Consider the following 26,047-nt stretch of genomic DNA (forward strand, 5'->3'; position numbering starts at 1 on the left):
TTGGCTGATTAAAAAAAAACACGGAGATAGGATCAAGATGGTGGAGTAGGAGGACGTGCGCTCACTCCCTCTTGCAAGAGCACCAGAATTACAACTAACTGCTGAACAATCATTGACAGAAAGACACTGGAACTCACCAAAAAAGACACCCCACATCCAGAGACAAAGGAGAAGCCAAAATGAGATGGTAGGAGGGGCGCAATCGCGTTAAAATCAAATCCCATAAATGCTGGGTGGGTGACTCACAAACTGGAGAACAGTTATACTGTAGAAGTCCACACTTTAGTGAGGGTTCTGAGCCCCACGTCAGGCTTCCCAACCTGGGAGTCCAGCAACAGGAGGAGGAATCCCCAGAGAATCAGACTTTGAAAACCAGCAGGATTTGATTGCAGGACCTCCACAAGACCGGGGGAAACAGAGACTTCACTCTTGGAGGGCACACAAAAAAAGTGTGCTCACCAGGACCCAGGGGGAAGGAGCAGTGACCCCATAGGAGACGGAACCAGACCTACCTGCTGGTGTTGGAGGGTTGCATGAAGAGGTGGGGGGCAGCTGTAGCTCACTGAGGAAACAGGGGCACTGGCAGCAGGGGTTCTGGTAAGTGCTCATTGGTGTGAGCCCTCCCAGAGTCCGCCATTAGCCCCACCAGAGAACCTGTAAGCTTCAGTGCTAGGTAGCCTCAGGCCAAACAACCAACAAGGTGTGAACACAGCCCCACCCATTGGCAGACAAGCAGGTTAAAGTTTTACTGAGCTCTGTCCACCAAATCAGATTAAAGTCTTACTGAGCTCCACCCACCCAGCCCTACCCACCATCAGTACCTCCCATCAGGAAGCATGCACTAGACTCCTAGATAGCTTTCTTCACAAGAGGGCAGACAGCATATCAAGCAGTATTAGCAGTATTTTCTCTTCTGGAACTGAAAACCACAGCCACAGAAAGATAGGGAAAATGAAAAAGGAGGGGACTTTGTACCAGATGAAGGGACAGGATAAAACCCCAGAAAAACAACTAAATGAAGAGGAGACAGGCACCCTTACAGATAAAGAATTCAGAATAATGATGGTGAAGATGGTCCAGGACCTTGAAAAAAGACTGGATGCAAAGATCAAAAAGTTTACCAAAGACCTAGAAGAATTAAAGAGCAAACAAACAGAGATATGCAACACAAAAACTGAAATGAAAAATACACTGGAAGGAACCAATAGCAGATTAACTGAGGCAGAAGGGTGAATAAGTGACGTAGAAGACAGAATGGTGATAATCACTGATACAGAAAAGAATAAAGAAAACAAAATGAAAAGAACTAAAGACAGCCTAAGGACCTCTGGGACAATGTTAAACACACCAACATTTGCATTTATAGGGGTCCCAGAAGGAGACAAGAGAGAGAAAGGACCTGAGAAAATATTGGAATAAATTATAGTTGAAAACTTCCCTAACATGGGGAAGGAAATAGCTACCCAAGTCCAGGAAGTGCAGAGAGTCCCAGGCAGGATAAACCCAAGGAGAAACACGCCAAGACACATTGTAGTCAAACTGACAAAAATGAAAGACAGAGAAAAGTTATTAAAAGCAACAAGGGAAAAACGACAAATAACATACAAGGGAATTCCCATAAGGGTAACAGCTGATTTCTCAGCAGAAACTCTGCAAGCCAGAAGGGAGTGGCATGATATATTTAAAGTGATGACAGGGAAGAACCTAAAACCAGGAATAGTCTGTGCAGCAAGGATCTCATTCAGATTTGTTGGAGAAATCAAAAGCTTTACAGACAAGCCACAGCTAAGAGAATTCAGCACCACCAAACCAGCCCTACAACAAATGCTAAAGGAACTTCTCTAAGCAGGAAACATAAGAGAAGAAAAGGACCTGCAAAAACAAAAACAAAACAATTAAGAAAATGGTAATAGAAACACACATGTCAATAATCACCTTAAATGTAAAAGGATTAAATGCTCCAACCAAGAGACACAGACTGGCTGAATGGATACAAAAACAAGACCCATATATATGCTGCCTACAAGAGACCCACTTCAGACCTAGGGACACATACAGACTGAAAGTGAGGGGATGGAAAAAGATATTCCATGCAAATGGAAATGAAAAGAAAGCTGGAGTAGCAATACTCATGTCAGATAAAATCAACTTTAAAATAAAAAATGTTACAAGAGACAGGAAAGGACATTACATAAAGATCAAGGGATCCATCGAAGAAGAGGAGATAACAATTATAAATTTATATGCACCCAATATAGGAGCACCGCAATACATAAGGCAAATGCTAACAAGTATAAAAGAGGAAATGCAAGGCAGAAATAGACACAGATGTAGAGAAGAAACATATGGACACCAAGTGGGGAAAGCGGGGAGGGTTGGGGGAGAATGAATTGGGAGATTGGGATACCAAATTGTACTCTCTAAATATATGCTGTTTATTGTCTGTTAACTGCACCTCAATAAAAGTTCTTAAAAAAAATGAAAATCATGTCATTTTGCACATATAATCTTAATCAAAAGAAATTATTTTCCACCTTACTGTTATTGGTATTTCTATGTTTTTGTACTCTCTCCTGTAGATGTGGGTTTCCAGGAAGAGGAAGTAAGTAATGTAACTAACCGTATATTTCTCCTGCACTTCCAATGACAGTATGAGCTTACTATATGACAAGCACTGAGCTAAAGAGCTTTACATGTATAATCTCAGTTAACCCCGCAGATACTCTATGAGGCATATACCATCACAATCTCCATTTTAAGATGAGGTGTGTGGGTCTACACAGCCTGACACTGGAGCCACAATTCAGTAACCAGATCATACTGTGGGTACCTTGAATAATAAGATATCATCAATATTGGGACCAGGTACATCATGAACCCATGTTATTAAATTTCACTTAGATTAATAAATCATTTCTCTGTACCCGCTGTATATTATAATGCTTTCCAACTGATCAGATTTCTTGTCCTTAAAAAGCAAATGGATTTAAAGGCATTTATTCTGTGATAATCCTTGTTTTGTGTTGTATTTAATTGAATTGTTTTCTGATTTGGTGTGATTTTTTTTTAAGCTCTTTATTGAAATATAATTGCTTTACACTCTTGTACCAGTTTTTGAGGTACACCAAGGTCAATCAGCTGTATTTATACATATATCCTCATATCCCCTCCCTCCCATGACTTCCTCCTACTCTCTCTCTATCCTGGCCTTCTAAGGCATCACCCATCATTGAGTTGATCTCCCTTTGTTATACAGCAACTTCCCACTAGCTAGCTATTTTGCAGTTGGTAGTGTATATATCTCTGTGCTACTCTCTCACTTCATCCCAGATTCCCCTTCAGCCCCCTCTCCCTGAACCCCATGCCATCAAGTCCATTCTCTGCATCTGAATCTTTATTCTGGCCCTGTCACTGGGTTCATCAGTACCATTTCTTCAGATTTCATGTATATGAGTTAGCATATGGTATTTGTTTTTCTCTTTCTGGCTTACTTTGCTCTGTATGACACACTCTAGGTCTATCCACCTCATTACAAATAACTCAATTTCATTTTTTTTATGGGTGAGTAATGTCCCATTGTATATATGTGCCACATCTTCTTTATCCGTTCATGTGTTGGTGGGCATTTAGCTTGTTTCCATATCCTGGCTATTGTAAATAGTGCTGCAATGAACATTACGGTACATGTTTCTTTTTGGATTATGGTTTTCTCTGGGTATATGCCCAGGAGTGGGATTACTGGATCATGGTAGTTCTATTTTTAGTTTCTTAAGGAACCTCCAAACTATTTTCCATAGTGGATGTACCAAGTTACATTCCCACCGACAGTGTGGGAGAGTTTCCTTTTCTCCACACTCTCTCCAACGTTTGTTGTTCCTAGATTTTTTGACAATGGCCATTCTGACTGGTGTGAGGTGATACCTCATTGTGGCTTGGACTTGCATTTCTCTGATGATTAGTGATGTTGAGCAACTTTTCATGTGTTTGTTGGCCATCTGTATGTCTTCTTTGGAAAATGTCTATTAAGTCTTCTGCCCATTTGTGGATTGGGTTATTTGCTTTTTGGGTATTAAGCTGCATGAGCTGCTTGTATATTTTGGAGATTAATCCTTTGTCTGTTGCTTCATTGGCAAGTATTTTCTCCCATTCTGAGGGTTGCCTTCTTGTCTTGTTTATGGTTTCTTTTGCTGTGCAAAAGCTTTTAAGTTTCATGAGGTCCCATTTGTTTATTCTTGATTTTATTTCCATTCTTCTAGGAGGAAGGATCTTTCTTTGATGTAGGTCATAGAGTGTTCTGCCTATGTTTTCCTCTAGGAGTTTTATAGTGTCTGGCCTTACATTTAGGTCTTTAATCCATTTTGAGTTTATTTCTGTGTATGGTGTTAGGAAATGTTCTAATTTCATTCTTTTACACGTAGCTGTCCAATTTTCCCAGCACCACTTATTGAAGAGGCTGTCTTTTTTCCATTGTATATTCGTGCCTCCTTTGTCAAAGATAAGGTGCCCATATGTGTGTGGGTTTACCTCTGGGTTCTCTATTCTGTTCCATTGATCTTCCTTTCTATTTTTGTGCCAGTACCATACTGTCTTGATCACTATGGCCTTGTAGTATAGTTTGAAGTCAGGAAGCCTGATTCCACCAACTGCATCTTTCCTTCTCAAGATTGCTTTGGTTATTTGGGGTCTTTCGCATTTCCATACAAATCGTAAGATTTCTTGTTCTAGTTCTGTGAAAAATGCTGTTGATAATTTGATAGGGATTGTGTTGAATCTGTAAATTGCTTTGGGTAGGATAGTCATTTTCACAATGTTGATTCTTCCAATCCAAGAACATGGTATGTCCCTCCATCTGTTTGTACCATCTTTGATTTCTTTCATCAGTGTCTTATACTTTTCTGCATACAGGTCTTTTGCCTCCTTAGGCAGGTTTATTCCTAGGTATTTTATCCTTTTTGTTGCAATGGTAAATGGGAGTGTTTCCTTAATTTCTCTTTCTGCTCTTTCGTTGTCAGTGTATAGGAATGCAAGAGATTTCTGTGCATTAATTTTGTATCCTGCTACTTTCCTAAATTCATCAGTGTTAGCACTTTTCTCGTAGCATCTTTAGGGTTTTCTATGTATAATATCATGTCATCTGCAAAGAGTGACAATTTTACCTCTTCTTGTCCAATTTGGATTCCTTTTATTTCTTTTTCTTCTCTGATTGCTGTGGCTAACACTTCCAAAACTATGTTGAATAATAATGGTGAGAGTGGATACCCTTGTCTTGTTCCTGTTCTTAGAGAGAATGCTTTCAGTTTTTCCCCATTGAGAATGATGTTGGCTTTTGGTTTCTCATATATGGCTTTTATTATGTTGAGGTAATTTCCTTCTATTCCCATTTTCTGGAGAGCTTTTATCATAAATGGATGCTGAATTTTGTCAGAAGCTTTTTCTGTATCTATTCAGACTATCATATGGTTTTTATCCTTCAATTTGTTCATATGATGTATCACATTGATTGATTTGCATATATTGAAGAATCCTTGCATTCCAGGGATAAACCCCACTTGATCATGGTGTATGATCTTTTTAATGTGCTGTTGGATTCTGTTAGTTAGTATTTTGTTGAGGATTTTTGCGTCTATATTCATCAGTGATATTGGCCTGTAATTTTCTTTTTTTGTGACATCTTTGCCTGGTTTTGGTATCAGGGTGATGGTGGCCTCGTAGAATGAGTTTGGGAGTGTTCCTACTTCTGATATATTTTGGAAGAGTTTGAGAAGGATAGGTGTTAGCCCTTCTTCTCTAAATGTTTGATAGAATTCGCCTGTGAATCCATCTGGCCCTGGGCTTTTGTTTGTTGGGAGATTTTTAATCACAGTCTCAATTTCCGTACTTGTGATTGGTCTGTTCATATGTTCTATTTCTTCCTGGTTCAGTCTTGGAAGATTGTGCTTTTCTAACAATTTATCCACTTCTTGGTGTGATTGTTAATATAAAAAAGGTATAACTTAGAAGGTAAAAATGAGGAAAAGAAAGCTCTTCGTCATCCTTCAAATAAAACAGATACAGGAGACATGACATTATGAATCCACTTTTAAGCATGGAAATAGCTTATAAATACATTTTGAGAGACAAAACAATAAGAGCTGGGAATTGATTACACCAATGCTATTTCCGTATAAAACCAGTCTGTTAGTGTTACATATAGAGCTACACTCATGCAGAAATTTGTTGCTTTCTCAACAAATTGCAATGAGCCAGATATCAGAATGTATCATACAGCATCCAGTGTACTCTAGACAGAATTTAGAATTGAAATCAGTATGTACTTTAATGGACCATCAATGAGCATGAGATCAAGGGAAATCAATGAAAGCAAAATCGAACTAGCAAAAAAGAGCTCCTAGTCTCCAGGAGGATGTAGTGAAGTATGTAACTTCCTAACGACTGTGGATGTTACCCCTGTGGGTTGTGAAGAACACCACGGGAGTCCTTGAGGAGGTAAAAGGGGTTGTGGATCAAATGCATAAGGAGTCACAGGAAATGAGAGATTAGAGATAAGACTGATTATGTGTCCAAAAATCTTAGTGTATGAGTTCCCATATCATTTTTTGGTTTGTTTGCTTACTGTGATTAGATAACATAAAATATGTTCTTTTAGAACATGTGGTGTATATATGGAATAAAAGCCATAAAAAAATTAAATAATATCATTTGCAGCAACAAGGACGGACCTAGTGATTAGCATACTGAGTGAAGTAAGTCAGACAAAGACAAATATTATATGATATCACTTATGTGTGGAATCTAAAATATGATACAAGTGAACTTATTTACAAAACAGAAATAGACTCACAGACATAGAAAACAAACTTATGGTTATCAAAGGGGAAAAGGAGGGGAGGGTTAAATTGGGAGTTTGGGAGTAACAGATACACACTACTATGTATAAAATAGATAACCAACAAGGACTTACTATACAGCAGAGGGAACTATACTCAATATTTTGTAATAACCTATAAGGAAAAAGAAACTGAAAAACATTCAGTTACATATACATGTATTACATATACATATGTAAATGATTCAATTACACATACATATTTAACTGAATCACTGTGCTATACACCTGAAACTAACAGAACAATGTAATAAATCAAATATACTTCAATAAAAAATAAAAAACTAAAAAATGTTCTTTAAAAAAAAGAAAAGGATGAGGTGTGTGCGATTTGTAAAGGGTAAGTGACTTTCCTCAGGTGAAGCATCAAGTAAGTAGCACAGCCAATCTTCAAACCTAAAGAATCTGGTTCTAGAGTCTACCTTTTTTTTTTTTAAAGAACTTTTATTGAGATATAATTGACATACAATAAATTGCATGTATTTAAAGTGTACAATTTGATATTTTTTTCTATTAGTAATATACATATGGCAATCCCAATCTCCCAATTCACCCCACCCAGTGCCTTTTTAACCACTATGACAACTTCATTATTTTCCTAATATGTTACTGTAAAAGTTTCCTTGGCAGATTATTCACAACTAGTTCACAGTTATAAAAACATGTTCTAACTTCCTTAAACTTTCTCCAGGCCAAAAACTAAAGGATGCTTAGCAAACAAGCAAACAAACAAAAAATCTTAATCCAATGATACCAAAATTACAGCAAATTTTATACCAAATATGGAATCGGTATGATAAAAATTTACTGAGAGTTTGGTAGCTATACAGATTATTTGCCAGCAGGAACATGGTGCAAACACACACACATATATACATATGTGCACTTTTTTTTTGGGAAGTGTGGTTTTCCACTGAGAGCTGGCTCAATAGATTTGTATTTCAGTTTCACTTCATTACTCTAAGAGTGAAATGTTGCCTGATAATCTAGTTATAAGCTAATTTGCTAATCCTTATTAAAGACCACATTCTTAGAACTTGGATCCTAATAAATATTAGAAGCAAAACACTTGCTCAAATAAATGTTAATCCAGACACACATGTCAAACGACTATTGCAAATGTAATTTGAAAACATCAAGAGTTCTTCTTGGTCGCTAGTCCTCCAAAAAGGAACATCAAGAAGCAAATAAAAAACAAGTCTATCAGAAACTGCCATCGTTCAACACGCACACTAGAATTAAATGGTGAAAATGTTCCTCATTTCATAGGTGCAGATGTAGAAAAACATTCAACAATAAATTGGACCATTGCTTACGCATATGTAAAGTGGCAAGGTATAGCAGAAAAGAATTGGACCTTGGGGTCAGACATCCTGATTCTAATCATCGCCCCATCACTTAGCAGCTGATTGACCTTGGGCTACACATGGAGCCTGAATCTCAGTTTCTTTCATATGTCAATAGTGATGATGCCTATCTTCATGGGCTTGCTATGAGACTTTAAATATTATATGTATTATATTATATATACATATTACATATTATTGCATTATATTATCATAAAAGAATCTACCAAATCCTTGGCCTGCAGCAGGAGTTCAATTACATGACTGCTATCTACGGGCTTGTTTAGTTATTGGAGTCACTGCAGTGCATGTTGACAATCAGAGCCCTTTGCTGGAGAAATTTATTGGACCAAATATATATTCAATGTATTATCAATGCTGGTAATTTCTACTCATATGTTTATTACACTACATAAAAGAAATCAACTTATTTGATAAATTACAATAGGTTGTATTATTTCTATTTACACACTGGAAAAGTTAAGAGTAATGTGATCTGTCATTTGGCCATATTTTGAAGAGTACTTAGGCATGGTCCTTCTAAAAATACAGGTTACAAAGAACGGTGACATCCTCTGTGCTGTCATTGGTGTATCTATCAGAATAATCCTAGGGGCTTAATATAATGCCTATGTCGTCTTCACAATGCAGATCTGTTATTTGTTGATAGTGGGGGCCTTTGCTAAGAGTGATCCAGGCATCCAGGCTGAGAGAGTAGCAAAACAAAATTTCAAACATTATTAGTCACAGAGCCACAGAGAAGGAGAGAACTCTGGAGGATGCTGCACTGGACACAGTCATATGCGCGAATATACATCACTCACTCACATCTCATTGGCTTCACCCCACCACAAGAGTATCAAATGTGCATCTCTACTTTATAAGAGGAAGGCATAAGCCTGAAACATTTTGGCGAACAGTATTAATGACCACCCCAATTAGGAAGCAGAATTCTAGGAGGTGCAGAGCTGAAGTTTAGCAATACAGCGTTGCTCCCTTTTCATCTCCCTGGAAAATACAGGCAGCTCCTTAATACAATGGGTAAATACCCAAATGACATCTGGTATCCAAAGAAATGCTTGCACATCTATAGGTACAGCCTCCATACAGTAGTGAGCGGACTGTTAAAATACACAGCCAAAAACTCCACTCACATCACTGACCAAAAAACCCCTAAATTTTACCACAGGAGCTCCTAGCATCAGGGGTGAACTGCCTACTTAGTTTAGAAGCTTTTTTACAAGTTTTTCTTTGCAGTATAAAGAACTAGGAAAGTGTAGGCCAAGCAATCATTGGTTGGAGTACATAATTTATGTCCAATAAAAATTATAATGACTATGTAACCTATAAAATAGATATTCAATTAAAACATACTATAAATATTACATTTAAATTATACATCAGCTTTATCAGGAATACTTATAAATTATGTATAATGTTGAATGACAAGCATGACTTTAAAGCTGTATTCAGGGAAACTCTTACTTCTCTGTTAGACATGTGAACCTATGACAGTCAGCAACAACTCCAGGCAAACCAGAGTAAAGACTAACAAAGGAGACTTCCCTGGTGGTGCAGTGGTTTGGAATTTACCTGCAAGTGCAGGGGACACGGGTTCAATCCCTGGTCCGGGATGATCCCACATGCTGCAGAGCAGCTAGGCCCGTGAACCACAGCTGCTAAGCCTATGCTCTAGAGCCTCTGAGCTGCAACTACTGTGCCCATGTGCCGCAACTGCTGAGGCCTGGTGCCTAGAGTCCATGCTCCACAAGAGAAGCCACTGCAAGAGGTCAACGAAGACCCAATGCAGTCAATAAATAAAGGAATAAATTTATTAAAAAAAAAAGACTAACAAAGGAAGTAGGAGAGAGGTGTTGTGAAACAGGGAGCCATGACCACAGTTATATTACTGCACTAGTAGAGATAAACCAACAAAACTCTGATGCCTCAAGTTGAGAAAACTTAATCAGTGGTTCTCTCTCTCTGGGATGCACATAGATTCATCTGAGGGACTTACAAACACGGAGGACTGGCCCTACTCCAAGAGCTTCTGATTTAATTGATCCAATAGAGTACAGCCCAGGCATTGCTGTGTTTTGGTTGTTGTCATTTTTGTTGTTGTTCTTGCTTTATAAAGCCGTTTAATGCAAAACCAGGCTTAAGAAATGCTTAACTAAGTCATGTAGTCTATCAAGCAAAAAAATAAACTTGCAAATAATGGGTTCTGCAGACATGCACCTACTAAATATAAAAGAAAGAACATTTGTGCTAATTGGGGAAAGAACTGTATTCCGTGCATCAACTCTTAAATAGTTATCTAGCACATGTTCATGTCTATTTTCTGAGAGTAACTACCAGAGTGACATGTATTTTGAATATATACCATAAGAAAATCAAGGTTTCTTTAAAAGGGGAAGGGAATTTCAGCTATCTTTATACAGCTGATTTTATAGTAAAGGAAAAACAAAATATATGAGTAAACTAATATAAATTACAAATACAAAAATCTAAATATTGCCTTCAACTTTTTTCTAAAGTATATCCCAATATACCAATGAGTAATTTTATTTATTGGGGAAAAGCTTATCACCTGTATATTCATATACATTTTCATCCACAGTGACATAGCTCTGTTGTGCTTTCAACAATAAAATTAATGTCACTGGTCCCATAAACATATCAACTTTTTAGTGACTACTATAAAAGAATAAAAGAAAGAAGAAAAAACTAGACAAACATGAATTAGAAGAGTTAACATTTTCAGAATCTAAAACTAAAAAAATTTGATTTTCTCATAAATGCATGTAATGTCTTTCTAGAAGAGCTTCTTTCTCTCTTACCATGAAGGACACACTGCAAAATATAGTCCACAGTCAGTAAAAACTCTGAAATATTATTTAATCATTTGTTAAACTAAGCTTAAACAAATTAGGAGAAAGTAATGTTGAAATAATATATGTAGTAAGATGTAGTCAGCTTAAGCAGTAAGAGCTATATATGCCTATCATTCTGTATCTACTTTTAGAAAAGGAGCTCAGAAGACAGGTGCAATGCACAACCATTCTCCATCTCTCCTACAAAAATCTTTAAGAAGGTCTGCATTGTCTAATACACATTATTTTTGTGTAAGTGATATTTTTTTTATGGGGGCAGGGGTGTGAATTTAATATCTGGATCAACTTGGTACAGTGTAGTGACAGTATTTGAGGAAGTAGGAGCTCCAGAGCAGAGAGGACCACAACAGATTAAATTCCTGGGACACCTAGGCAGTTGAACTATACATTGGAGTGAATATTATCTCCATCTCCAAGGGACATAGTTTGATATTATTCATCTTCAGACAATTTCTCACATGTATCATTTTTGACCATTCTTCTATCTTGGTTGTCAGTATTTCCTGAGTTGACCTCTTTGCTTTCTGTTTCTTGACTTCTCATTGGGGCAATGAGGCTTCAATCATTTGTGAGTTTCCTTCCTGGCAAGTGGAGATCCTTAGATAACCAGAAGTAGGGAATTGGAGCACAACAGGACAGCTGTGGGCATGTGCCAGCTGAATCTGAGGTAAAGGGGAACTAAAATATCAGCTTTGAATGAAGAGACCCACAGAAGAAGTCACTCCTATTATATTAGCTCCAAGAGAGGAAGTGAAGGAGAAGATACAAACAAGAAGAGAGTAAGCGACATGAGCCTGTAGGTAGGTACTGTGAATGACAGTAGAGGAGAGAGCCTGACTCAGAGCCTGTGGGTATCCAGTGAGTTGTTCACCCAGAGTACCCAGCCAGCTGGGGGAGTAGGGGACAGAAGAGGTGAAATAAATGCTTTATTTTTCTCTGTTCTCATTCTTGCTGTAGAAGCCTGCTTAATGGTCTTTGCAAGAATTTGTTTGTTTTAATGCTTTCAGAAGGTTAAAACATTATGTCTCCTGATTCTTGAGTTTAGTTTTGTTTTGCATCAGATTTTTTCCCTTGTGTCAGGGATTAATGGTATGCTCACTGGAATCAGACTATTCAAATTTATCCTGATAGAACTCAAATCCTGAGAGTAACATTAGTTCAGAAAATCTCAAAATACACTTTGAGGACTTCCTAGGTGGCATGGTGGTAAAGAATCCGCCTGCCAATGCAGGGGACACGGGTTCAAGCCCTGCCCTGGGAAGATTCCACATGCCGTGGAGCAAATAAGCCCGTGCGCCACAACTATTGAGCCTGTGCTCTAGAGCCTGTGAGCCACAACTGCTGAGCCCATGTGCCACAACTGTTGAAGCCCACGCACCTAGGGCCTATGCTCTGCAACAAGAGAAGCCACTACAATGAGGAGCCTACACACCACAATGAAGAGTAGCCCCTGATCGCAGCAACCAGAGAAAGCCCGTGTGCAGCAACAAAGACCCAACACAGCCAATAAATAAATTAAATAAATAAATAAATTAATTAATTAAAAAATACCTTTGATTTTTTACTTATGTTTAAATATAATTTCTTAAGAATGCCCTGCTCCTTATAGGGAGGGGCACAGAAGTAAGAACACTCCCTCCTATATTCTATGGTTGCCAGCAGAAATGCCCAGGGACATGTCTGAAATGTCAGAGCAGAGAAGGTGCCTCATACTTAACATGACCAGCTCACAATTACCATGAAATGAATGTATGTGATGTTACTGTTATTCCATACTTAAATGTCTCTACTGAAACAGCCTTCCCTTCCAGCTGCTTTCAAGCTGAATGAAACAAAGATACTGTTTATGCCAGAGATACAGTAAAAGGCCATCTGCAAGTACCTCAAATTTCCACAGATTTACTTACACTGTGGACTAAACGTCATGCTTCAAATGTACATATATTATGTATGTTTGGATATATATATATATATATATATATATATATATATATATATACTTCTTATTTTAAAATAGGAACCATCCAAATTGAGTCAAAGGCACTCACATTTCTGACATCTACTTTTTAATCAGATTTCTAATGAAAGCATGGTTTGCAGATGAAAAGTTTCAATATTAGAATATAGATACAGATAATTGAGTTAATTTATAACAATTAAACTAAACCCATGAAAATAGGTCCAATTCATTTACTCTCATCAACTTGAGAACTGTCTATTCATTAATTGTAGTGTGTGATTTAAAGTTTAAAAAGAATCACAAAATACTGAAAGAGTTAGTATAATATTCTGTTTGAAATTTGAAAAATCTGGTTGCATTCCATAATTAATCTTCCCTGTGAGAGAGGGCTATAACTTAGAGTCTTCTCAGGAGAATTAAAATATTACCAAATGATCATCTTAAAGCTGTTTCAAAAGACAATTACGGGGAGTCCTCAGCTGATTTATACTACATTGCCACTAGAGAAATAAAATTTAAAACTACCTCATGGCTATTTTTATATCCATACTTCCTTTGAAAAAGCTGCTTTAAAAATACAAATATTTGAGTTTAAACAAACAGTACATACTATTTGGTTTATATAAAGATAAAAGTAAAAAAATTATATATCTTTTAGGATCTGAGACAAAACGGTCATAATTAAAAGCAAATGCAAGAGGAACAAAGTTTTGCTGTTATTGTACCTACCTTTAATGTGATGCTATAATGTCCAACAAACTCTGCATTTATCCATGATCTCGATCGGGGGTCACCCAGGAATTCTATGTGATATTGTTCAACATCTCCATCCAGGTCATAAGTCACATATTTCCCTTTAAATGGATCAGGGCAAAGTATCCCTGGCCAACTTTCAAAAGAAAATATTTTTATTATTTTGATGCTTTAAAAAAGACAGACATTAATGCATCTGTCACAATCACCTGTCAAACTTTCTCCCTTGAATTTTTTTTAAGAACTTTTATTGAGATACAGCTAACATACAATAAACTGCATGTATTTAGAGTGTACAGTTTGGTATCCCAATCTCCCAATTCATTCATAGCTTTTTTACAAATTTTAAACATATTCATACTTGTATCTTTTAAAAGTAGGATGTTCAATTGATGCAAGTAATCAGTTGTATCTCTGCAGATATATAAAGCTTTGAAACAGTTATATACTCAAGATATCCATAAGATGTAAGGAGAAAGAATCATAAGACAAAAGAATGATTTTCAGGGTCTATAAGAGACATTTAGGCACTGCTAACAGGAAAGATAAGAGAAGAAAGAGCCATCAGATTCATGGCAGGCTTGAATCAACTCCCACCAATCAGAATGATTAATTACTAAAATGTTAACCCACGGACAAGGGTCCTGACAGGGTAGGAGAGAGCTAGCCATTCATGAACCAGGGCTGCCAAAGGGGACTGATGGCTTGGTCTGTGCTGACACTGGATACTATAACGACTGTGAGAAAAGTAGAAACAGAGTCAGCAGTTCTGTGTTATCCCTCCCCCACCACATCTGCTCCACTGGCAGTGACCAAATGGCTAAAAATCCTTAGTACTGCAAATAAGGTTTATTCTTTACTAAAAATAAATCTTCAGGGGAATGTACAGTAGAAATCTGACTGAATTTTACATATTGAGATTCAAAATATGCATATCTAATACACCCAAGCATTCAAAAATCTGTACAGTTATCAAGTTCTACTTCAGTTTGCAGTATTGCAGAGCGAAAAAGGTAGTGGGTTTCAAATTAGAAGGCCCATGCTCATTTGTTGATGGGCATTTAGGTTGCTTCCATGTCCCGGCTATTGTAAATAGTGCTGCAATAAACATTATGGTACAAGTTTCTTTTGGGATTATGGTTTTCTTTGGGTATATGCCCAGGAGTGGGATTACTGCATCATATGGTAATTCTATTTGTAGTTTTTTAAGGAACCTCCAAATTGTTTTCCATAGTGGCTGTACCAACTTACAGTCCCACCAACAGTGCAGGAGAGTTCCCTTTTCTCCACACCCTCTCCAACATTTGTGGTTTCCAGACTTTGTGATGAGCCCAACTCGAGGATGGAAGATACCTTAGAGGACTGGGGCGGGGAGGGTTGGGGGGACTCGAGGGGGGGGAGTCAAGGAAGGGAGGGAATATGGGGATATGTGTATAAAAACAGATGATTGAACCTGGTGTACCCCCCCAAAAAAAAATAAAAAATAAAAAAATAAAAAAAATAAAAAAAAAAAAGAAGGCCCATGCTCTAGTTCTGCCTTCTACCAGACAGGAGGCCTCAAGCAGGTAACCAGGTCTCACTGTGACTCTGGTTCCTCACTGTGCTGTTTCAAAGTTCAAATGAATATGTGCTTTACACATTTTTGGTTTCTGGCAAATTAAAATATTGTAAAGTACCATCATTATGACTGAATTATGTAATCCCACCATCCCACATTCATATGTCAAAGCCCTGACCCCCAGTGATGTAGAACGTGACTGTATTTGGAGAGAGGGTCTTTAAGGAAGTAAATAAAAGGCGGGCCCTAATACAACATGACTAGTTTCCTCATAAAAAGAGAAGATTAGGACCCAGTCATGCACAGAGGGAAGACCATGAGAAGACACAATAAGAGAGAGACCCACCTATAAGCCAAGGAGAGGCCTCAGAAGAAATCAACACTACTGACACCCTGACCCCAGACTTTTAGCCCCCAGAATTGTGAGAAAATAAGGGCTAGATAATTAAAAATTGAGTCAGACATCTGGAACTCAAAGAAGCCTAATATTTGGGAAGAATTGGAAATGATAATGGAAAGTCAAGTGAAAGTTCAAGACCTAAATGAAGAGGACCATCTGGGCGTTAATCAGGCTCACATCACGGTATCTTATTGCTATTTGGAGACTCTAACTGGGCTGTGCTTAAAAGTTAAACTTGAGTGCAGTCTACCTTTTAAACCTATATTGGAAATCTACATTTCTGAAGGAACCCACTGAAAAGAAGGAGACTTCAACAGGCAGAATAATGATTAAGAATGAGTGGTAGCCGCAATGGAAACCCCCAACTTAGAAGTTGAGGAACATGTGGGTCCTTCAACATGACCAATAGCTATTTTAAAAGCAACCAAACTGTGACTGTTACATTATATTTGTTTAACCTCTTTATAAAATGTAAGGGGCTCATGTTTAATACTAGGTCATTTGCACCTCATGGCAATTTTAAAAAGGATTACTGCCAACCCAAAACCAAATTATAAGCAGCACCTACTCCATTCAGTGTGAAACAGTCTCACAAAATGGATTTCTGATATTTTACACACGAAAGAAAGAAATATTTTGCACTTATTATGGGTAAGACGACCTGCTACTTTTCTGACACAAATTCTGATACAATTATTTTTTAAGTGAGACCTATTGGGTCCTAGAGTATTCAATTTAAATTATTACTCAATAAAATATAAATAAAAAGAGAGGACTCCTAAAAAGAATTAGATGCCAAAAAAAGAACAAAGCTTCTGCTCATTATTTAAAACATATTTTATTACAGAAAATATTGCATACTGATTTAAAGATGAACTATGAAAAGTATTATCAAAGTCCAAATAACTGGGGCACTTTTAGGTGGTGCAGAGGAATTGTCTGACTCCTACTCTGTACATCTCAGCTAAAACAGAATGTACCAAACTTCAGGAAATGCTGAGCAGAGGCAACAGATATCGAAAACGTGATTACGTCTCTCCAGCTGCTATGTCCATCATCATCACCATCTCTGACTTGCTGTAATTGAAGAAAGAAGTTGATGTCCATTTTTTGCCCTCATTCTGACCTCAATTTGAGTTCCAAAACTGTCAATGATGATAGTGCACTGTGCATTTCTACCTCATGATTTTTCACTTTAATACTAAGGAGAAATTCTGAAGTGTTCTTTGGGGGTTTAACGGTGGAGAGGGACAGTAAGAATAGGCCACCCAATGGAAGGGTATCAGAATTATAAGGAAAGTGTATGGTCAATCTCAGAACCTGTGGGAGGTGGAAGATAAAACATACAAACACAACAAGGTCAAATAGACATCAGGTGTTGAAATCCACTTGAAGGAGGAAATGGGAAATTTTGGCAGGACAAGAAATCAAGGGAAGTGAAAACACATCACAAAGAAACTGATGTCTTATACATGCCTTATCCAGTAGAAATGATCTTTAATGAGATAGCAATTGCCTACAATAGAAATTAAAGCTTAAGCATGATATCTCCTGCCATGTATTTATACCCAATGAGAGAAATATATAACTTTTATTTTCAAACTGTGGTCTGGGTGTTTAAGAAGGCAGCAAATTTTACTTGGGCCTCCTTCTTAATCTGTAGGAAACAAAATGGATGAGGTAGAATCATCATTAACTTAATGTCATACTTGCCAAGAAATTTCTTCGCTGTACCTAACTACAGGGACCAATGGGAAGAGGAAATTTCTCATCCATATACATACATATAAATCCATAGGGAAAAGTATGCAAATAAGAAGTAATCAAATAGTATTTTATAATACTGAAAGGATCTAGTAGAAATCTCAATTTGTAAATATATATACTATATCTAAAAAGTATCACTGGATTGATTTGTTAACTTAAAGGCATATTTGATTACTAAACTATTCAGACTACAGTATGTAGAATGCAAATATATTTTCTATCAGTGAATTTTCATATTCGTGAGAAATCTTTGTAAAATGTCTGTGTAAATAGGCCTAATTTCTGCCTGATACTGTATTTTCCTATGCTAAGTGAGATATGCACTGTTATTTTTTACTTTTAATTTCTTTGCTCTTTCTAGATGAATACAATGTATTTGATCAATTTTTTAAAAATCAAGACAAACATTATAGACATAGTTTTTCTCTTCCTAGTAATGCAGACAGCTCCATCCTCAAGTTTACATAGGCATGATCAAAGGCAAGAGGCTGCATAAGTATTTTTATGATTGTGTGCCATCTTACAATGCGGTGATAAATATAACTTTATAATTCAATTTCCCATGGAGTTTGACCATAGACAAAGAAAATGATATTCTCTTAACTATTATTTGTTTTTATTATATAAAGATTAAGCAGGCATTTCTTGACTCGGTATCAGTCTATACCTTTTTAGCTTTATTGGAGAGCGTGAACTCTTTTGAGAAAGAATAACTCTGAGATGTTGATAAGACTGAGTTTTTGAGCCTTCAGAGCTAGGTGTAAGGCCACAGGTTAATAATGCTACACTGCTAGGTGTCTCTGTAGCCAGGTGACTGGTCTTCCCAGTGTCTGTAACATTTCTTAATTAAGAACTGATGTTTGGTTGTTTTTAGTAGGCTAATTCAGCTTTATTTTCTACTACTGCAATTTATCCTGTTATCATCTTTCTATGTATTTGTGGTACTGAGTAAGCAATATAGCTACAGATCTGAGTTTCTTAGTCTGTATTTTAAGTCTGTGCTCATTTGTACTTAGTTTATAAAGAGGAGCATATGTGACTACATAGCCAAATGCATTCTACTCTTTCCAAACAGCAAGAAGGTAGTTACAGCTGTATTTTGCAGCAGTTTGAAGGTCCTAATAACAGATGAGAGATAATTCAGTGACTGGAGTAAACCATGCTTAACTTGTATTTCAAATCCTAACCCTCAGTTACAACCACAAAACTGTAAAAGAAAATCCTAATCAAATTTCTAACATAATATTTTAGATATAGTGTCAAGATTCAAATCCATTTCTTGAATTAGAGTTATTGAACCTTCAGAATTCCCATTAGAAAATACAAACACTCTGTTTTCAAAATGTTAGAGATATGAGAAATGACATGAGACTACAAATATCTTCATAAGTAACTTCAAAAATGAGTGTTCGTATTCATGCCTTTTAAAATATTTGTTCTTACAAAGCCATCTAGTTCCTCTTCATGTCCATCCTAATTATTACACAGAAGTCAATTTATATATATATATATATATATATTTTTTTTTTTTTTACAACATTTCACATTTGACCCCTAGAAAAACTCTCAGTAACAAAAGGTACATATCTCAGAGAGATTTCCATAAGTGTATTGGTTTGCTAAGGTTGCCATAGGAAAATACCACAGACTGGGTGGCTTAAACAACAGAAATTTATTTTCTCACAGTTTCAAAGGCTAGAAGTCCAAGATCAAGGTATCAGCAGGTCCGGTTTCTCTTGAGGCCTCTCCCTGGCCAGCAGATGGCTGCCCTGTTACTGTGTCTTTTCATGGTCTTTACTCTGTGTACATACATCCCTGGTGTCTCTCTGTGTGTCCAAATGTTCTCTTCTTATAACACCACCAATCAGACTGGATTAGCGCTCACTCTAATGGCCTATTTTAACTTAACCACCTCTTCAAAGGCCCTTACTTCAAATACAGTCACATTCTAAGGTTAGAGCTTTAACATATGACCTTTGGGGGAACACAATTCAGCTCATAACAGTAAGTGACAGGGCAAGAGCACAAATTTAGGTATTAACCTGAAGGCCTCTCATATGTGTTCTGTGTGTGTGTGTCTTAGATAAGCCCATCATAGTCTCCTTATGAAAACAAACGCCTGATATTTCTCATGGAGAATAGCTGAATATAAATGAAAACAAGATGATGGGAGAAAAGGAAGATCTGAAAAAAGAGGGGATAAAACTCATGAAAGAAATTTAAAGTTTTCAATAAAGACTAAACTGGAAGGAACACAAGAAAAAATAAGCTCAAGTTGTTACTCCTTCAGAAAAATAAAAGATAGAAAAGGAAAAATATTTAAATTAAAAAAGTGAAAAGATGAGAACAGTTGAAGAAAAAAGTAACACCAAAGCTAACCAAAGAAGAGTCACCATCAGTACTACAGAAGTCCCAAAATAAAATCAAAGCAATGCAACAGAATAAATTGCTTATAATTTTTTAAAAATGTAATTGAAATAAAAAGACTTGAAATTGTATACTGAAAATGTACACTGCATACTTGGGAAATAAACTCAGAACAGAAAAAATTGAGCTATACAATAGTAAACATACAGAGATCTAAAGAAAAAGAAAAAAATCTTTTGGGCATCTAGGCAACAATTGCAGAATATAAATTTTTTTCAAGATAGGTCATTCTGTGCCATAAATTAAGATTCAATGAAACAGACTAAAATAGGTCTAAATTAGGCGTCATTAACAATGATATTTTAAAAATCCTGGGTATTTTGTAATTTAAAAACACACTTCTAATAACTCATTTCAAAGAAGAAAAACTGAATAGTAATAAAACACAACATATAAAAATTTGTGGGATATAACTGCAGTAGTAAAAAGAAATTTATAGCTTTAATTGCCCATATAAGGAGGAAAACAGATATGAATCACCTAAGTTTCCAATTTAAGGAACTAGAAAAAGAAGAATTAAACCCAAAGAAGTGAGGGAAAGAATAACAATGAGATCAGAAAACAATAAATAAGAAGTTAGACAACAATAGAGAGGAAGTTGATGCTTTGAAAAGTTTCAAAAGTTAATAAACTTAGCAAGACTATACCGCAATAGTTTATTATAAAACAACAACAAAAATCTTACCTCGGCCAATTCTGTAATTTTACCAAAACCAGGCTTCCAAGAGGGAGTTGTGAATAGACGATCTTAAATCCACTCTGACGAAGCTGAGACTCTTCAGGAAAGTCTTCTTCAGAAACAGAGCATTTATTGTACCTTGAGTCAGTGTTCATGAAGCAGTACCACGGTTCACTGTGATCAACTCTGGCTGCATCCTCACTTGATAACAATCTCCATTTCAAACAACTCTCATTTTCACACTGAACCCACACTTTGTTTACATACATGTTGTCTTCCACTGAGGAATCCATTGCCATATTACAATATTCTGCTATTATCTTACTATCCAATTTTCCTTTTTCCATAAATGCATTTAATCTAGAAAATAAATAAGAGGAAATTAAAGAATAAGGATTTGAGGTTATAAGGAGAGAAAGCTCAAGCCAAAATGAGAGAAGTAGCTTAGCATGCCCAGCAACCTTAGCATGCCCAATTTTAGAGAGAAAAGGAAAGCTAAGAAAAGTAATTTGTTTAAGGTTCCAGAGCTAGTATGTGACAGAGCTGGGATTTAAATGCAGGCAGTTTTTTCCCTAATTTTGTGATTTTATCCACTAGGCTGTACTGCCTCTTAGGTATATGGTGGCTATAGTATGACTTGATCCCTTTTTCAAATTCTGAGGAAAACCAAAGGGGACAAAATATTTCACCATGTGAAAATCTGAAATTTATTTTTAAAAAATTGATTCTTTTGCTTATATAGCTTTGCCTTTTATCCATTATTAATTCAAGTGATTTGAAAAAAAATTTCTCAGAGCTTTTAAATCATGAAAATTTTAAACATATAAAATGTTAGAATTATATGAGGAAGCTCCTATTTTCTAGCTTCAAAATAATAGTTATGTGTATAATAAAAAATAATTAATATAGCTAAAATACAAGTAAAACTATTATCAACTTATTTTGCAATACAAAACCTGTTTTTTAAAAGGCTTACATATACCATATTAAATTAGTAGAACACCACTATCCAAGTATAAGTACCATTTAAAGAAGCTCTTAATCCATGAGTTAATTACATATTTATAAACGTATTTATAATCATATACCTTTCCATGGCCACTATAAATTGCTTTAGAAAAAAATTTGCCAATATATTTCAATAGCCATAGTATACAATTTTTGACCTATTAATCACATTCATGTGAATATATCCAAAGAAAATAAACTTAAAAAAGACTAACCTAACGAAGAAAACAATAGCAAAGATCAATAAAACTAAAAGCTAATTCTTTGAGAAGATAAACAAAATTGATAAACCTTTAGCCAGACTCATCAAGAAAAAAAGGGAGAGGACTCAAATCAATAAAACTAGAAATGAAAATGGAGAAGCTACAACTGACACTGCAGAAATACAAAGGATCATAAGAGATCCTACAAGCAACTATATGCCAATAAAATGGACAACCTGGAAGAAATGGACTAATTCTTAGAAGAGTACAACCTTCCAAGGCTGAACCACGAATAAATAGAAAACGTAACAGACCAATCAGAAGTAATGAAATTGAAACTGTGATTAAAAATCTTCCAACAAACAAAAGTCCAGGACCAGATGGCTTCATAGGCTTCACAGGCAAATTCTAACAAACATTTAGAGAAGAGCTAACACCTATCTTTCTCAAAATCTTCCAAAAAACTGCAGAAGGAGGAACACTACCAAACTCATTCTATGAGGCCACCATTGCCCTGATACCAAAACCTGACAAAGATATCACACACAAAAAACAAAATTACAGGCCAATATCATTGATGAATATAGCTGCAAAAATCCTCAACAAAATACTAGCAAAACAAATTAAACAACACATTAAAAGGATCATACACCATGATCAAGTAGGATTTATCACAGGGATATAAGGATTCTTCAATATACACAAATCAATCAATGTGATACACCAAATTAACAAATTGAAAGGAAAAAACCATATGATCAACTCATGTAGAAGATGCAGAAAAAGCTTTTGACAAAATTCAATACCCGTTTACAATAAAAACTCTCCAGAAAGTGGGCACAGAGGGAACCTACCTCAACATAATAAAGGCCATACATGAGAAACCCACAGCAAACATTATTCTCAATGGTGAAAACCTGAAAGCATTTCCTCTAAGATTAGAAACAAGACAAGGGTGTCCATTCTCGCCACTATTATTCACATAGCCTTGGAAGTCCTAGCCACAGCAATCAGAGAAGAAAAAGAAATAACACAAATCCAAACTGGAAAAGAAGTAAAACTGTCACTGTTTGCAGATGACATGATACTATATACTATACATAGAAAATCCTAAAGATGCCACCAAAAAACTACTACAGCTAATCAATGAATTTGGTAAAGTCACAGGATACAAAATTAGTATACAGAAATCTCTTGCATTCCTATACACTAACAATGAAAGATCAGAAAGAGAAATTAAGGAAATAATCCCATTCACCATTGCAACAAAAAGAATAAAACACCTAGGAATAAAACTACCTAAGGAGGAAAAAGACCCGTATGCAGTATAAGATATTGATGAAAGAAATCAAACACAACACAAACAGATGGAGAGATACACCATGTTCTTGGATTAGAAGAATCAATATTGTGAAAATGACTATACTACCCAAAGCAATCTACAGATTCAATGCAAACCCTATCAAATTGCCAACGTCATTTTTCACAGAACTAGAACAGAAAATTTTACAATTTGCATGGAAACACAAAAGATCCCAAATAGCCAAAGCAATCTGGAGAAAGAAAAACGGAGCTGGAGGAATCAGGCTCCCTGACTTCAGACTATACTACAAACTACAGTAATCAAGACAGTATGGTACAGGCACAAAAACAGAAATATAGACCAATGGAACAGGATAGAAAGGCCAGAGACAAACCCAAACACCTATGGCCACCTAAGCTATGACAAAGGAGGCAAGAATACACAATGGAGAAAAGACAGCCTCTTCAGTAAGTGGTGCTGGGAAAACTGGACCGCTACATGTAAAAGAATGAAATCAGAACACTCCCTAACACCATACACAAAAATAAACTCAAAATGGATTAATTGAATGTAAGGCCAGACAGTATAAAACTCTTAGCGGAAAACACAGGTAGACAGCTCTTTGACATAAACTGCAGCAAGATCTTTTTTGACCCACCTCCTAGAGTAATGAAAATAAAAACAAAAATAAACAAATGGGACCTAATTAAACCTAAAAGCATTTTCACAGCAAAGGAAACCATAAACAAGAGGGAAAGAAGACCCTCAAAACAGGAGAAAATATTTGCAAACAAATCAACTGACAAAGGATTAATCTCTAAAATATACAAGCAGCTAAAACAAACAACCCAACCAAAAAATGGGCAGAAGACCTAAAGAGACATTTATCCAAAGAAGATATACACATGGCCAACAAACACATGAAAAGATGCTCAACAGCACAAATTACTAGAGAAATGCAAATCAAAACTACAATGAGGTATCACCTTACACTGGTCAGAATGGCCATCATTAAAAAAATGGCCATCTACAAACAATAAATGCTGGAGAGGGTGTGGAGAAAAGGGAACCCTCTTGCACTGTTGATGCGAATTTAAATTGATACAGCCACTATGGAGAACAGTATGGAGATTCCTTAGAAAACTAAAAATAGAATTACCATATGACCCAGCAATCCCACTCCTGGGCATATACCCAAAGAACACCATAATTCAAAAAGACACATGCACTCCAATGTTCGTTGCAGCACTATTTACAAAAGCCAAGACACGGAAGCAACCTAAATGTCCATCAACAGACATGTGGATAAAGAAAATGTGGTACATATATACAGTGGAATATTACACAGCCATAAAAAGAAATGAAATTGGGTCATTTGCAGAAATATGGATGGACCTAGAGACTGTCATACAGAATGAAGTAAGTCAGAAAGAGAAAAACATCACATATTAATGCATATATGTGGAATGCCTCCAACTTTGCTCTTTTTGCTCAAGATTGCTTAGCTATTCAGAGTTTTATATGATTCCATACACATTTTAGGATTATTTTTTCTATCTCTGTGAAAAATGCCAGTGGAATCTTGATAGGGATTGCATCGAATCTATAGATTGCTTTGGTTTGTATGGATATTTCAATAAAGTAATTCTATTCCATGAACATGGAATATCTTTCCACTTTTTTGTGTCTCCTTCAATTTCTTTCATCGATCATTTTAAGTTTACAGATCTTTCACCTCCTAGGTTAAATTTATTTTCAAGCATTTTATTCTTTTTAAAAAAATGTTTTTTCATTTTATTCTTTTTGACACAGCTGTAAATTAGAGTGTTTTCTTAATTTCTTTTTCAGAGTTTGTTGTCAGTGTATAGAAATGCAACTCATTTCTGTTTGTTGATTTTGTATCTTGCAACTTTACTGAGTTCATGTATTAGTTTTAACAATTTTTTTGATGGCATCCTCAGGGTTTTCTATATATGAGATCATGTATTCTGCAGAGACAGGTTTTACTTCTTCATTTCTGATATGGATGTTATCTTCCCTGCCTAACTGCCCTGGCTAGAACTTCCAGTAGTATGCTGAATAAAAGTGGTGAGGATGAACATCCTTGTCTCGTTCCTGATGTTTGATGAAAAGCTTTCAGTTTTCACTAGTGAGCATGATATTAACTGTGAGCTTGTTGTATATGGCAATCATTTTGTTGACCTACGTTCCTGCCATACCGAATGTGTCAAGAGTTTTTTCCATTAAAGAGTATTGCTTTTTGTCAAATGCTGTCTCTGCATCTATTGAGATAACATAATTATTTCCCCCTTCATTGTGGTATATCATGTTTATTGATTTGAATATTTTAAAACATCCATGCATCTCATGAATAAATTCCATTTGATCCTGGTGTATGATCCTTTTTATGTGTTGTTGAATTCTGTTTGCTATCATTTTTGTTGAGAATTTTTGCATATGTGTTCAACAGGGATATTGGCCTGTGGTTTTCTTTTCTAGTAATGTCATTTTTCTGATCTTGGTATAAGGTAATTCTGGGCTTGTAAAATGAGCTTAGAATTGTTCTCTCCTCTTCAATTGTTTGAAAGAGTTTGAGAAGGCTTTACTATGAAGTATCCTTTAAATGTTTGGTAGAATTTTCCAGTAAAGCCATTTGGTCCTGGACTTTTCTTTGTTGGGAGAATTTTTGATTACTGATTCAATCATCTTACTTGTTATTGGTCTGTTCAAATTTTCTATTTCTTCACAATTGAGTCTTGGAGTTTCTAGCAATTTCTCCATCCTTCTAGGTTATCCAATTTGTTGGCATACAGTTGTTCACAGTAGTCTCTTATGATCCTTTGTATTTTTTGGTATCAGTTGT

General features: G+C 36.1%; 1 protein-coding gene across 2 annotated transcripts in view; it reads right to left on the minus strand.

Moving 5' to 3' along the window:
- ZCWPW2 (zinc finger CW-type and PWWP domain containing 2) overlaps window positions 1-26,047 on the minus strand; it is a 150,755-nt gene that overhangs the window by 76,008 nt on the left and 48,700 nt on the right. Inside the window, exons 2-3 of one of the 2 annotated variants that reach the window (XM_057698075.1) lie at window positions 20,677-21,030; window positions 13,816-13,975 (exon numbers count right to left, since the gene is read on the minus strand). In XM_057698075.1, coding sequence (XP_057554058.1) covers window positions 13,816-13,975; window positions 20,677-21,017 — 501 coding nt within the window. In that variant the 5' untranslated portion in view covers window positions 21,018-21,030. The remainder of the gene's footprint in view (window positions 1-13,815; window positions 13,976-20,676; window positions 21,031-26,047) is intronic. The other variant, XM_057698074.1, reaches the window with a different exon arrangement.

The sequence above is a fragment of the Hippopotamus amphibius genome, chromosome 11, assembly GCF_030028045.1.
Source record: "Hippopotamus amphibius kiboko isolate mHipAmp2 chromosome 11, mHipAmp2.hap2, whole genome shotgun sequence".
NCBI lineage: Eukaryota > Metazoa > Chordata > Mammalia > Artiodactyla > Hippopotamidae > Hippopotamus > Hippopotamus amphibius.